At 43.7% G+C, this 14,400-nt stretch overlaps 1 protein-coding gene across 1 annotated transcript in view; it reads right to left on the bottom strand.

The window, feature by feature from the left end:
• Window positions 1-14,400, bottom strand: part of AOAH (acyloxyacyl hydrolase) — an 89,340-nt gene that overhangs the window by 15,145 nt on the left and 59,795 nt on the right. The window contains exons 17-19 of the mRNA XM_056857043.1: window positions 9,936-10,108; window positions 4,154-4,212; window positions 3,027-3,086 (exon numbers count right to left, since the gene is read on the bottom strand). Of these exons, the coding sequence (XP_056713021.1) occupies window positions 3,027-3,086; window positions 4,154-4,212; window positions 9,936-10,108 (292 nt within the window). The remainder of the gene's footprint in view (window positions 1-3,026; window positions 3,087-4,153; window positions 4,213-9,935; window positions 10,109-14,400) is intronic.

Genomic DNA, 14,400 nt, shown 5'->3' with positions numbered 1-14,400 from the left:
AAGAAGAAGAAGAAGAAGAAGTAGAAGAAGAAGAGTTTGTTTTTATATGCCGACTTTCTCTAGCACTTAAGGAAGAATCAAACCGGCTTACAATCACCTTCCCTTCCCCTCCCCACAACATACACCCTGTGAGGTAGGTGGGGTTGACAGAGCTCTAACAAAGCTGTGACTAGCCCAAAGTCACCCAGCTGGCTTCATGTGGAGGAGTAGGGAAACCAACCCCGTTCAGCAGATTAGACTCCGCCGTTTATGTGGAGGAGTAGGGAATCAAACCCAGTTCTCCAGATTAGAGTCCACTGCTGCAAACCACCATTCTTAACCACTACACCATGCTGGCTGGTAGATGGCACTCATCGTAAAAGAATAAGATTGTAGTGGCCTGAAGAAGCAGTTAGGGCTCCCAATATAAATTAATAACAGCATAAAAAGGGGGTAGGGAGGCCAGCTCTGATGATAAACCGTTGCGGCCCTCAACTATAGTCCTGGCAGAATATCTCTGTTTTATTAATTTATTATTGCAGTTTAATCCTGGCCTTCCTCCAAGAAGTTGAAGGAAGCACCCACCTTTTTATTCTCAAAGCTACCCTATGAAGTAGGTAAGGCTGAGAAAAAGGGGATAGGAGCAAGGTCACCCAGTAAGCAACATGGCCAAATTGGAAACTAAGCCTGGGTCACTCCAATCTAAGCCTGGCACCCTAATGACACCAGGCTGGCTCTCACAAGTGTAGTTCCATAAGATGACTAAGCAGGTGTCCCGTTGGAGATCAGAACTGGCTCTTTCTCCGGGGCAAAGAAACTGAAGTCTATTGAGCATGTTGCAGGCATTTAAAACAGTTGGGTTAGACCAGTGGTCGGCAAACCGCGGCTCGCGAGTCGCAGGAGGCTCTTTGGCCCCTTGCGTGCGGCTCTGCCACAAATGACTACGTGCGGGCACGCAGGCGCACGCGGGGGTGTCGGTCTGGATGATATTCTTTCTCCCCCCCTTTCCACTTGGAGGCTGGTTCAGTTGCTCGTGATGCGCCTCCCTCGCTGAGCTCGCAGCCCTCCTGCTTCCCGGCTCACTCATTCCTGCCTCCTGCTGCAGCTGCCTTGCATTATTGCGCCTCCCCCCCCTTCTCCTCCTCCCTGCCCGCCACTCTCCCAGCCAGCTTGATTCATTTTCCCCCTTTCGCTGCTGCGTGGAGGAGGAAGACGAAAGCCGGCAGGGGGGAGAGTAGCTGGGTGTTTTTTTTAACCCCCCCTCCCCTTCTCGATCCATTTTTCGGTTTGCTTTTTAATTGCAAAAAGAGGCCAGGAGCCTTCGGTTCTCCTCGCCTGATGAACGTCCCCTCGGACGCTTGGACATCTTAACTCCGGATCGCTCCAAACAGGGCCGTTTACGCACGGGAGGTTTTGCCTTGGATTTGCCCCTCTTCAAATGCACATTTTCCCCATCCAAATTCTCAAAACTTGCTGGTGGCTCATTGTGGAGTTTTGAGAATTTGGATGGGGAAAATGTGCATTTGAAGAGGGGCAAATCCAAGGCAAAACCTCCTGTGAGTAAACGGCCCAGGTTAGCCCTCACGACGATTCACCCCCCCACACACCTCTTCCTCCCCCTCCTCTCTATTACCACCCTGTTTGGCTATGCCTGCCTTTTTGGTCGGATCCAGCGAGGGGGACGACGACGACAACAAACGGCTAGATTCCCCCCCCCCCGGCGAGGCGACCCTGATGCAGAGGCAGACGGGCAGCAAGATCACGTGGAGGTCTCTTGAGTTCAGATTTTGCAGGACGGTGAGGGGGGTGGAGTAAGGGCGCCGATCCCACAAACATGCTTCTCACAATTGTCTAAAGTAACTTGCCTTTTATTTGGTCTCTATCTCCCTCCCCCCTTGTCAGTGTACCTATAGTTTAATTAAGACTTAAAACTTTAATTAAAGTTTATTAAGTTAATAAACAGTGTACCTACCTATATAGTTTAAGTTTAAGAAATTTGGCTCTCAAAAGAAATCTCAATCGTTGTACTGTTGATATTTGGCTCTGTTGACTAATGAGTTTGCCGACCACTGGGTTAGACTGAGAGCCGGCGTGGTGTAGTGTTTAAGAGCAGTGGTTTGGAGCGGTGGAGTCTGATCTGGAGAACTGGGTTTGATCCCCCTCTCCTCCACATGAGCGGTGGATGCTAATCTGGTGAACTGGATTTGTTTCTCCACTCCTACTTAATAAGCCAGCTGGGTGACCTTCGGCTAGTCACAGCTCTCTCAGTCTCACCTACCTCATAGGGTGTCTGTTGTTGGGAGGGGAAGGGAAGGTGATTGTAAGCTGGTTTGATTCTTCCTTAAGTGGTAGAGAAAGTCGACATATAAAAATGAATTCTTCTTCTTCCATGGATCCATTCCGCTAGCACAAGCGTTTTCTTCTGTTGCTTTTGCATCTTGCACCAGGGCAAGTCTCCAACCGGAGGAAAAAAACACTTCTGATAGAGGAACAGATCTTCACAGTCATCCCACTCCTTGCAAGATTGGTCGTAGTGTGCAAATGCATACAAACCTGAATCAAGTCCTTAGGATTTTAAAAGCCAAGCAAAGGAATCTTGACTCTTAGTAGCGTTAGAGTCTATGAGATGTGATTTCTCTAGCAAAACAACAGCAGCATTAAAAAACGGCCTTAGTTTATTGGGTGACAGACCTAAAGACATATTAGGCAAGTAGCAAGATAAGTGGATCAATTAAATATACATAATTTGCATATAAAACCAGATGATGTAAGCACAAGTTGCAACAGCTACCATTTTAGAAGATGCCTTCCCTGCTTTCTTCTAAGAAGGAAGAATGCCACTTTACAGCCTGTAATCCACCATTTTTACAAGCAAATGTATTAAAAATTATTTTTCTATATATTGCAGAGCTCCTTGGAAGGGCAGCACAAAAATTTAACAGATAGACAGGAGTTTTCCTCTACTGGAATATTCTTTATTTAGCAAGAAGGACGACTAGATCCAACCCATAATTTCAAATTGTTTCTATATTACATTCTAAGCTTACCTCTGTGCTGACGTTCCTAAGTGTGGCATTTGAAGATAACCAGCCATTGCAAGGATTGACCTGTATGAATTGGAAATGTTGTTTTAACCATTTCGTATATGACAGAGAGAACAAGCAGATAGGCAAGAAGAAGAAGAGTTGGTTTTTATATGCCGACTTTCTCTACCTTTTAAGGAGAACCAAACTACTTTCAGTCTCCTTCCCTTCCTCTCCCCACAACAGGCAACCTGTGAGGTAGGTGGGGTTGAGAGAATTCTGAGAGAACTGTGACTAGCCCAAGGTCACCCAGCTGGCTTCATGTGTAAGAGTGGGGAAACCAACCCGGTTCACCAGATTAGAGTCCACCACTCATGTGGAGGAGTGGGGAATCAAACCCGGTTCTCCAGATTAGAGTCCAACACTCTTAACAACCACACCACGCTGGCTCTCTCTTTTCAAATCATTCTGAGTGCCAGAAGTACTTTATGCCTTGGGTTATACTTTTAGAACATGACAGGAAATGCACAGTCAGCGGGGACAATCAAGGGGGATTACCAAAATTCAGGAAATAGCCTTTCTGAACAGATATAACTGCAGACAACTATCTCTGTACCATTATCTACTATCAGGGCTAGTCAATGCATTACACGTTTAGAATGCTAAAAGCACGGGATGGCCTACAAGAACTTTGGTTTCCTCAACTAAATCCCTCTCCACGCCAAATGCATGCTGGATGTCAGCATACTCCAGGGTATCACCCCTCCCATCTGGCCTTGGGGCATGTTGCTCCCAAAAGTCTCAAACATTCTAAACAGATGTGCTACTCAAGTATAGCAGAATATGGGGGGGAGGGAACACCTTCCACTTCCTACTGCTTCCACTATGCTGCACCTTTCAAAATGCCGCCTAGTGATAAAGCCATCCCTGCAGCGCATGCACCGTCTACCCAACAATCTTACACATTTTCACATGGATATTTATCCCTGTTCTTTACTCAGTACCTTTCCATTCTTCCTAAAGGAGAGGTTCTTGTGTGGCTCCAAACCACTTCTTCTTCCATCCAAGATTTTGATCCAGCTGAGGGACCATGTCATTTTATCTATTGTGTATCGTTCATATGAAAAATACAACTAGGTGGGATGCCTTACCTTAAGACAGCTGAGAAACGAATAAATTTGTTTGTATGTGATGTCTTTGTTTAACTGGCCTGAAAAACAGGAACATTTTAAAACTTGTCACCTTTCATACCTGCTATGTTTCCTGTGCAGGAAATGAACAGCACAAGGCTCACAATAAATGACAATAAACTGTAATATATCACAGTGGATGGTTCTTATTAATCTTATTCTTATCACTATTATTTACATAGATATTTACAGCATTTAGGAACATATGCACAGAGGCATTCCAAAGTCCTTTTGAAACATTAAAGCGAAAGAGTAATTGGTGAAGTGATGTTAAGGCTGTGGTAAGACCCAATGCAAGAGTGAAAGAGTCACAGTGTGATCAATGAGCGTCCCAAACACACAGCAGCAAAAACGCCCGAAGGCTGACAAGTCTTCACCCCGCAAGGACAGGGCGGAGCGGGAGCTGGGAGCCGGGAAAACCCCGGCGCCGCAGGGAGGAGAGGCATCACGAACGAAGAAGGGAACGCTTACCCGGATACATTTTTGCCAATAAGCTTCATCAGCCAATTCTTTCAACAAATATAGCTTTCAATTGACCAATATTCTGGTTCTCTAGCAGGATCACAAAGAATTCTCCAGCCTAGTCCCTTTAATTGGAGATGCTGGTGATTGAACCTGGGACCTTTTCCATGCCAAGCAGATGCTCAAATCTCATGGCATTTCCCAAGCCAGAGTTAGCAACATGACTAGCTACTGCTGCAAGCAGGACGAGGCAGACCTTACAATTTTTGTTCAAGCCATATAAGCAGTCCTCCCTTTTTTTTTTTGCTATCAGCTTGCAGCTTGTGGTGCCCCCATAGCTTTTCAAGTTCTCAGAGACCTGTTTTATCTTGAATTTGAAAATGTGGGCAAATCGTGGGGAGACGCATGGGGAGAGCGAGGCAACCTCTGACAGTCAGAAATGGCATGCATAATCAACACAAAGACCCAAAGTCATCGGAGGGGTGACAGCGAGTGAAACAGGCATGCATAAAAGACCTGGGCTAGCCTGGGCTATCCAGGTCAGGGGGGAAAGGCGAATAAGTAAGTACTAATGTGCCTCTTTTAAAAGAAAGCCTTCCCTCCCAACCACCGATGTTTCTTTACCTTCTAACCTGCAGCCCAAAGATTTGGGCTTCCATGTTGTGGGATCAACTATAGCAATGCAAGCAAGTTCCCACCGTACCATTTGTCTCAGCCCCACTGAACAGTCACTGTTTTCTGTTCCGCACACAGCACACTTTCCCCCCTCTATTTTCAAGCAATCAAGCAAGAGAGAGAGAGCTATAATAGTCTGCTGAAATCTCAGGGACTATGAATGATAGGGAGCCTTTCGCTCTCCAAAACAAATTTAGCCATTTCATATCAAGGAAGAAGATTAAAGGTGACTGTGTACAATCATGGTTTTCACTTTTCATAGCTCAGATAGGCTGGGCTTTAAAGGTGGAAATAATATTTTCTGTCGTACAGGGAAATGTATCTCTCTTCTGTGCAGGTGAGGTGAATTCAAGCACTCTGTTAAATACACAACCGATTTCCCATGACATGCATTATATTAAGCAACACTCATGTTTGATCAGCATCCTGTAAAGTAGGGTGTCCCCCCCCCTCCCCGCTTCATTCTCAGATAAATCAGGATGCTAAAAAAGATATCTTAATGATGCATTTTTTAAAAATGGAAACAGCCTCAAGGCCAGTTTGTGTTCCATGTAACATGTTCATAAAAGGTGACTGCGACAGAATCTCAGGTTGTGCATAGAAATTAATATTTAAACTATTGTAATTAATTTCATTGTGGATTTCCCCCCCTTATTTAATACACTGGCTACCTTGGTGAAATCCTCACAATTAGGACTGGTCCTACTGCATGATCGACTGTGTACCTCTGTCAAAATGTCAGTTATTTAATTTGCAGTTTTGCCAAAGGAAATGCCACTGGCGTTTTCCAGTTTAGTGCTAAATTGTTGCCATCAGTGCCTGAGCTAAATTAGCCTATAGCTATAATCTAGTACAGGGATGTCAAACTCAATTGTTACAAGGGCCGGATATGACATAAATATCCCTTGGTTGGGGCAGGCTATGGCTTGCCAGCCCAGATTGAGAGTGGGGGGCGTGGCTGTCTTGCGGGCCGGATAAGAGCTCTCAAGGGGCTGCATCCGGCCAGCGGGCTTATGTTTGACACCCCTGATCTAGTATATACTTACATAACATTGCTTAAATTGGAAGGAATGAGACTTCTGCCCTACACAGAGATCTGAGGATACCAGAGGCTCAATCTGGGACTCAACAATGGGGAAGGGGCGTAGCACAGAAGGTCCCAAGTTCCATTTCCTGGCATCAACAGTGAAAAAGATCAAGCAATAGGTGATGTGAAAGACCTCAACTTCAGACCCTGGAGAGCTACTGCCAGTCAGAGCAGTGATGTGAAAGACCATGATCTGAGACCTTGGAGACTCAATGCCCATCAGAGTAGAAAATAATGATAGATCAATAGTTTTACTTGGCATATAAGGCAGCTTGATGTGTTCAATGCAGAAGACACCCTAACCTCATGCACTAGGTGGGCCCCTGGGATTTGATGAGTATTGCAAGATTTGCGGTCTCATACATCAGTAGTTCCTATAGCAATTAAAATACATAGTTATAGATGAATTCAGCTCAAGCTATGATAGAATATAGAAGTGGATTGTAATTTCCCCCCAGTTTTCCTTCTTATACTTTATTTTAAGGTCTGCCTTTCAGACAGAGAGGACCATGGCGCAGAATGTTAAGCTGCACTACTGCAGTCAAAAGCTCTGCTCACGACCTAAGTTTGATCCAGACAGAAGTCGGTTTCAGGTGGCCAGCTCAAGGTTGACTCGACCATCCATCCTTCCGAGGTTGGTAAAATGAGTACCCAGCTTGCTGGGGGTAAAGTGTAGATAACTGGGGAAGGCAATGGCAAACCACTCTGTAAACATAGTCTGCCTAGTAAATGTCAGGATGTGACGTCACCCCATGGGTCAGAAATGACCCGGTGCTTGCACAGGGGACTACCTTTACCTTTTACCTTCCAGGTTGGTGAATGGTAACGGCAATTTCCCCTTCTCCATTTCGCTAAGAGCATTCTTGTGCATATGGAGAATTTGCACGCAGAACTGACTTTGGCCACAGTGAAATACAGTGATCTCAGAACTACCCATCATGGTGGAGGTTTAGGGATTAGATATTTGCTGGGTCAGGTGTTTGGTGCATCTGCACACAATCACGGATTTGGGCAATTGCCTGCCATTGCTGGATATGCTGCCATTCAGCAGACAGAAAGTCATAGAAAGAAGCCATCATGAAAGTGACTTCTGCATACAGAAGCTTTAAGCCCAACTATCAAATAAAAGCTTTGGGCTAAGAGAAAAGAACTAACATTGCTAACTTCCGAAGCCTGGCATTAAAAAAAATCATTGCCAATTGGCAGAGCTTCAGCCTCATAGAGAGAACTTTTTCTCACTCTCCCATAGTACTAGAACTCGTAATAGGGTTGACATGTGTGCTTCTGGTAATCCTAGGGGTTTTAAGGGGTGAGGCAAGGGAGGTGGAGCATCTCGTGACACTCTAGGAATTCCTCGATCTCTTCAGCTGAAGACAACAGACACTGGGGAAATTCCTAGAGAGTCACGGCCATGCTGACCAGAAGTGACATCAGCACATCTGCTACATCATCCCCGTTTCCTCCTGCTGCGAGAGTGGGCGAGAGCCCATGGGGGTAGGAGGCTGATGCCACAGTAAGCAACCTGGTAAGCCTACATGTGGTGTGGATAGGTAATAGAATCATAGAGTTGGAAGAGACCACCAGGGCCATCAAGTCCAACCCCCTGCACAATGCAGGAAATTCACAACTACCTCCCCCCTCCACACCCCTAGTGACCAGAAGATGGCCAAGATGCCCTCCCTCTCATCATCTGCCTAAGGTCACAGAATCAGCATTGCTGACAGATGGCCATCTAACCTCTTCTTAAAAACCTCCAGGGAAGGAGAGCTTACCACCTCCCGAGGAAGCCTGTTCCACTGAGGAACTGCTCTAACTGAGGAACCACTCTAATAGATTCAGGATGGATATAAAAGGCAACACTTCTTCACTCTGTGAGTAATTAAATTGTGAAATTTTCTGCAACTTGATATAGCAGTGGCTGTTAGCATAAATGGCTTTAATAAGGGATTGGACAGATTTGTGGAGGATGACTACAGGGGCTACAGCTCAGTACCTTTCCTTTCTCTTTTAGAAGCTCCTTGATTCATAAACCTGGAGCAGCATAATTCTAAATCTATTGTTTACGGGATATAAGGACTGAGATAAATTTTGCCACTGCCAATGTAACCTTAGGATCACTGTCACTTAATAAATAGGGTATTAACGCAAACACAGAAATACTAGTCCAATCTGTTAGAACAGGAATAATATAACTTGATCTTAGATCCTCATAAAAGTGACATTCCAGGAGCACGTGTGCTAGAGAATCAACAGAACCAGAAGAACAGTGGCAGGTCCTTTCCGAATAATGTAGGTTCATGTATCTACCTTGCATAACCATAGAAGGGGGAACATTCAGTCTAGCAAGAAAGAAAAAGCTTAAGAAGAAACAAGAGTTGTCAAGAAATAGGTATAAGCAGTCAAGCAATGAGGGGGAGGAATTCCAAAGAACTGAGACGAGAAAACGCCACGAGCACGAAACAACGTGCTAACATAATCTCTTTAATATGCTTTATTTTTATTTCAGAGAAAGCCTCTGATTTCCCAGGATCTCTTATCATATCCCATGATATGCCCATCAAGGACAATTTCTCATCAAAAAATTTTTGCCATGAGGATCTATACGAGTCAAGTTTTAAAAAAACTAGATATTCCTCAGTGCTAAAAAAACAGCCTAAATTGTAGCTTCAAGAGACATTTGGCCAGACTCAGAATGAAGGACAACACCAGCAACGCATTGAAGGGCATTTAACAGCCTCTGTAAGAAACTGAAGCAGAGGATGATCTATAGACTCATCAGCAGCATTTATCCAAATAGCAGCACTAAAAAGAATAATTTGAATAATTTTTAGATTAAAAACTTGAATAACTCCAGGGATATATTTTCCACCTTTGGTATAAAAATAATTAACAATTGCCCCTGCATCAGTTTGATTCTATTAGACACAGCCTTTTGATGGAAGTTCTAGTTCAGATTATAAAATAATACCAAGATATGCAAACTCCTTAACACAATCAACATCAATGTCATCTAGTACCAAATGGAAAGAGGGGAGTTTTCTCTTAGAGAAGAGCATAATCTTTGGTTTATGGTGGTTTATTGGAACACCTCCCCTAAAACAATACAATGACTTTTGCAATCCAACTCTTGGACGAGACAAAAGAACTGTGTCATCAGCATAAAGCAAGATTGGAATACTATGGTTTGCTAGCTTTGGTGGGTGACAAACCTCCTGAAGATTCACTGCTAAATCATTCAAATATAAATTACACAATAAAGGAGCCAGAAGGCAATCTTGTCTAACCTCCCCGACCAAGTCAAAAGGCTCGGTCAATTCCCCTTGGTCACAGCTTAGTACTAGTGCTAGAAGGCAAAACCAAGGAAAGGACTTGGTTTCTGTGCCCTGTTCCTTGGCCCTCCAGGGCATTTTATTGATCGCTATATGAAACAGGATGCTGAACTAGATGGACCTGTGCTCTGATCCTGGAGAACACCTCTTACATGTTCTCATGCCTAAGAAAGGAAGATGGAATATTTACCAAGAGGATGGTATCTGTCATGCACGGTATCCCATAAGAAGGTACCATCGACCAAGCCGACTAAAATCACATGGCTCCCTTTGGGAAGAAGACTGTTTAGATAACGTAGACTCTTCATAATGTTGAAGTACATTTGCTCAGGCGTTGTCATCCCTGACACTGTGTCAGCCTTTCTGTGAAAGAAAATGAAGGCAAAATGCTTAGTGTGCAACAGCAAGAACCAATCATTGGAAACAGTGTCCGACTTTGGAAATGTATTTGGGGAAGTTGGAATAGATCAGGCCTGCCCAGGTTGTGACCCACCAAACTGAGTGCCAACCATTAGTGAGGCACTAAGGTGTGCATAGGGTTGCCAGCTCCAGATTGTGAAATACTTGGAGATTTTGGGGGTGGAGCTTGAGGAGAGCGGAGTTTGGGAAAGGGAGGGACTTCAATGCAGTATAATGCCACGGGGTCCATCTTCCAAAGCGAACCATTTTCTCAAGGTGAACTGATCTCTATCACCTGGAGATCAGTTGTGATAGCAGGAGATCTCCAGCCACCACCTAGAGGTTGGCTCCTTCGATGTGCAATTGTTTGATGCCCTACACCCTAATTTTTCAGGCAGCAAAAATTGGAAGTTCATTGGTCCCTAATGGGCTGACATTCATAGCTGGTGGGTTCCATTCAGTTCTATGGGACATAAATTGTGCAGTGCAGGCCTACACTAGATGGTCGATCAAGTCCATTCCGATCCCATGATTCTATGTAGGATTTCGACAGAACTCTGGGCTTTCTGTACTTAATGCTGGTCCTATGGGATTGGGAAGCTTCCTTGTTAAGAACCAACCAACCCGAACAGTTAAAGGGCAGAAGAATATACTTGGGCAGTGCTAACAATCAAATCCGTTTGCACGTGGAAGCAGCCTCACTGCAGCTAACAGAAATACTTCCAGACAGAAGCATTTTAGGAACTGGCAATAAAGTCCCTACAATGGCCAATTTACCAATAAGGACATTTAATCTCTTTCCATTGTATCTCTCTCACTCATCTCTCATTTAAAACCACAGATTGCCTCTGGCTCCAATAAGTCGGTTCTTGTTACCTCCCTGCTATGCTACCTTTATCCCATGGATAAAACACAGTTTTGGGAGAAAAATGCAATGGAAGCAATAACCAGTGAATCTAACATTTTTGCCATTTGCCTTTAAACAAACATTCTCTGAGCATTCATTAATTTTTTCATGTTTCTCTCTTTTTCATTGCTCTGTCCTACATTTATGCTTTGGTAAGCGGCAAGAGCTGTACCATCTGTCTACATTTTTACACATCCTCATTTAGACACTGCAATTTGGGTTCTACTGGGAAAGCACACGAGCTGCCAGTTTCATTATCTTTGTCATTTGCAAAAGCCTGTATTTCTCAATGTCTCGCTTGCCATGCTGGCATGAAATATTGGCATTTTAGTGGCGCTTTGGCCGAGGCACGGTTCTGCAGTGCGTAGAGTCAAAGCGCTTATCCCAGTTGGAAATGGAAACCTGAATTACATCAGGTGGTTTTTATGACTCTGATCAAAAATTGCTTTTAAAAAACCAGATTATTAGACTTCAATAGTATAGAGAAATCCTAGATTTCATTACTCATTTTATAAAACGACCCCCATTAAAGAAACAGAATGTGAAAATGATACACTATATCCGATATCATCCAGTGTATGGTTATCCATTCCCCACTTCCCCAGCTGGTGAGCAGTTCCAGCAACATACATGGGTTTGATTTGCTTCGGATGAGAGACCACTGGTGTTTTTGTCATCTTTGCTTTACTTACAAATATACAAGCAGAATAACAATGGAGGCAGAGAGGCTCTACTACTGGGTAGATCTGCTACCCCTCTTCATATTTCCAGTGTGTGTGTGTGTGTGTGTGTGTGTGTGTGTGTGTGTGTGTGTGTGTGAGAGAGAGAGAGAGAGAGAGAGAGAGAGAGAGAGAGAGAGAGAGAGAGAGAGAGAGAGAGAGAGAGAGAGAGAGAGAGAGAGAGGCCTTTTATGCTTCTTTTTCATTATGCATGCCTTTTCCGCCCGTCAGAGGTCGTCTCGCCCTCCCCACATGTTTTACCTGCATTTTCCAGATTCTGTCTAAAACTGCAGTTGGAAAACATGGGCAAAACACATGGGAAGAGCAAGGTGACCTCTGATGGGGGTGACCACGGGGAAATGTCCCTGCATAAAAGGCCAGAGAAAGAAAGAGAGAAAGATGGTATCCTGCCTTCCACATGCTTCAGCCAACTCATCATATTCTCTGTCTGCTTTTCTCAGTGCAGTCCGAAGCAGATTTAAACAGAATCCTTCTGAAGTCTACTTACTGGGGCTTACTCCCAGGAAAATGTCTTTAGGATTCCTCTCCCATAGGGTTGCCAACTGTGGCTTGGGAAATTCCTGGAGATTTTGAAGGTAGGGCAGGGTTTGAGGAAGGTCCTCAGCAGGATATAATACCAGAGTCTAGTGTTGAGGGGTTTCTCCAGGGGAACTGATCTCTGTCATCAGAAGGTACGCACCTGGAGGATGACAACCCTGCTCTCTCCTACCTCAAACCTGTGAGTTCTTCACAGACAATTATCCATCTGAACTTGATCTCCTTCAAGATCAGATGGATAACTGAGAGCTATTAGAGGACTATCTCCTAACAGTTAGCGTCTATTGAGGAACATGACCATTGTTTTGTAATATACCCTGGTTCTTATGAGGTATAACATTTTAGGCCACCCATAGTAATTATTCCTAGTAATCAAACAGCGAACGCACAATGGTATGGTTTGAGACCTACAAAGTTACATCTCTGTGGGCTAGATGGAATGTTCAAAATGTTAGATTCTTTTAACCCTTTAGCTGTTTTCAGCTATTACGCTTTCAGTTATTATACCTCATATACCAGGGAAGCCTTCTATGAACAATCCTTTAAACACATGTTGTGACCATTTTGTGCAAATGGGACAATGGACATACTCTCCAGCCTGGGCACATATGATTAGAAACTCTCAAGAAAATCTGGTTTCCAATTGCGTATACCGAAGCTGAAATTACATATGTTGTCCTATTCACACACAAAATGGCAAACAGAGGTAATGAGAGGATTGTAGATAGCGTGCTCTCCCAGTACGTAACACAGGAGCACTAAATAGCAATGACTGAAAAGAGCTTTTGTTATACCGCAAAGATTCTGATAGAGCTAAACCCAAATGACAGGTGGATTTAAGTCTACAGATTATAAGCAGTGGTGTTTTAAAGATCAGGTTTTTAATCCCATACAATTTCCCGGTAGATTAACCCCAGTGCCTTTTGTGTAGGAAGTTATCATCATTGAAAGTGAGATGAATGAGCAACAATTGGGAATACAGTGGGATTGGAACATGGGTCAACCTGAATCTTTCTTTTGCCGAATTCATGTGCTCCCTTGCTGAACCAGAGCTGGACCAGTTTGTTGTCTAGTTTGTGCCACTTCAAACTTCAGCCTCAACCGTGTAGAAAACAATTCATAAAGGGGAAAGTCTATTAGAAATAAGACTGGCAAGAAGGGATTCAGAAGCACAACCTGCTGGAGCAACATTAGCAACTATTTGAGGGAGAAGGTAAGGTGGGCATTAGCGTATTAAGGGAAATAACAGCCCCCTTTGCTCCATGAATGGCACATTAAGAGCTACATGGTGTGAATGTGAAAAATAGCTTCACGTTGGCCATTTATTTCAACGGGAAGGGGTTCAAATAAGAGTGGAAGAAAATCATAGCATTAGAACCCCCTCCTAATGTCTAAGATCTTGCATAAAGAACCACATGCTTTCATATTGCGTGAATTTTCTTCTTTCTTGTAAAAATATATATATTTACATAATACCATGGAAATTCAATGGTTTTCAGCCCATGCCATGCTGTCAAATGTAAAGCAATTCCTTAGGCATATTAGTACACTTTGAACACAACAGCAAAACACTGCTCACTGTGATTCTTCTCTTTTTATAAAATCACAGTAACTAATAGTCCAGTACACATATTAGATGATAATAATGCTAATAATTCCTAATCAGGTAGCAAAGCCGTTTTCATAAATACCAATGTAAGCAATTAAAAAAAAACACACACATTTGCAAATTTGTAAAATGAATAGGTTAAATAGATGCTTTAATTGGACCTTAACTGTAATTTCCCCCATTTTGCAAAAATGCAAAACCAAATCCATTTAGCATGTGTAGAGAAAAAAAACCCAGCTTATATCCAAACCTGTTCTTAAATGAGTGGAATGGCCCTCCCACCCACGCAAGGGAAGGTAGTTTCTGCCAATGCCCCCTTAGAACTTCTGCCTCTCTGCCTCTTTCCACACCATTCCCAAAGGGATTCCCTGATCTCCAGGAAGGTTTTTCAAATGTGCACAGCTGCAGCAAGAAAGCAGAAGCAGAAACACCACCTTCATTTGTCTGCAAACCATGCCTCTGC

Source organism: Euleptes europaea, chromosome 11 (assembly GCF_029931775.1).
Source record: "Euleptes europaea isolate rEulEur1 chromosome 11, rEulEur1.hap1, whole genome shotgun sequence".
NCBI classification, from domain to species: Eukaryota; Metazoa; Chordata; class Lepidosauria; order Squamata; family Sphaerodactylidae; genus Euleptes; species Euleptes europaea.
This window is presented reverse-complemented; position numbering and strand designations above follow the sequence as displayed.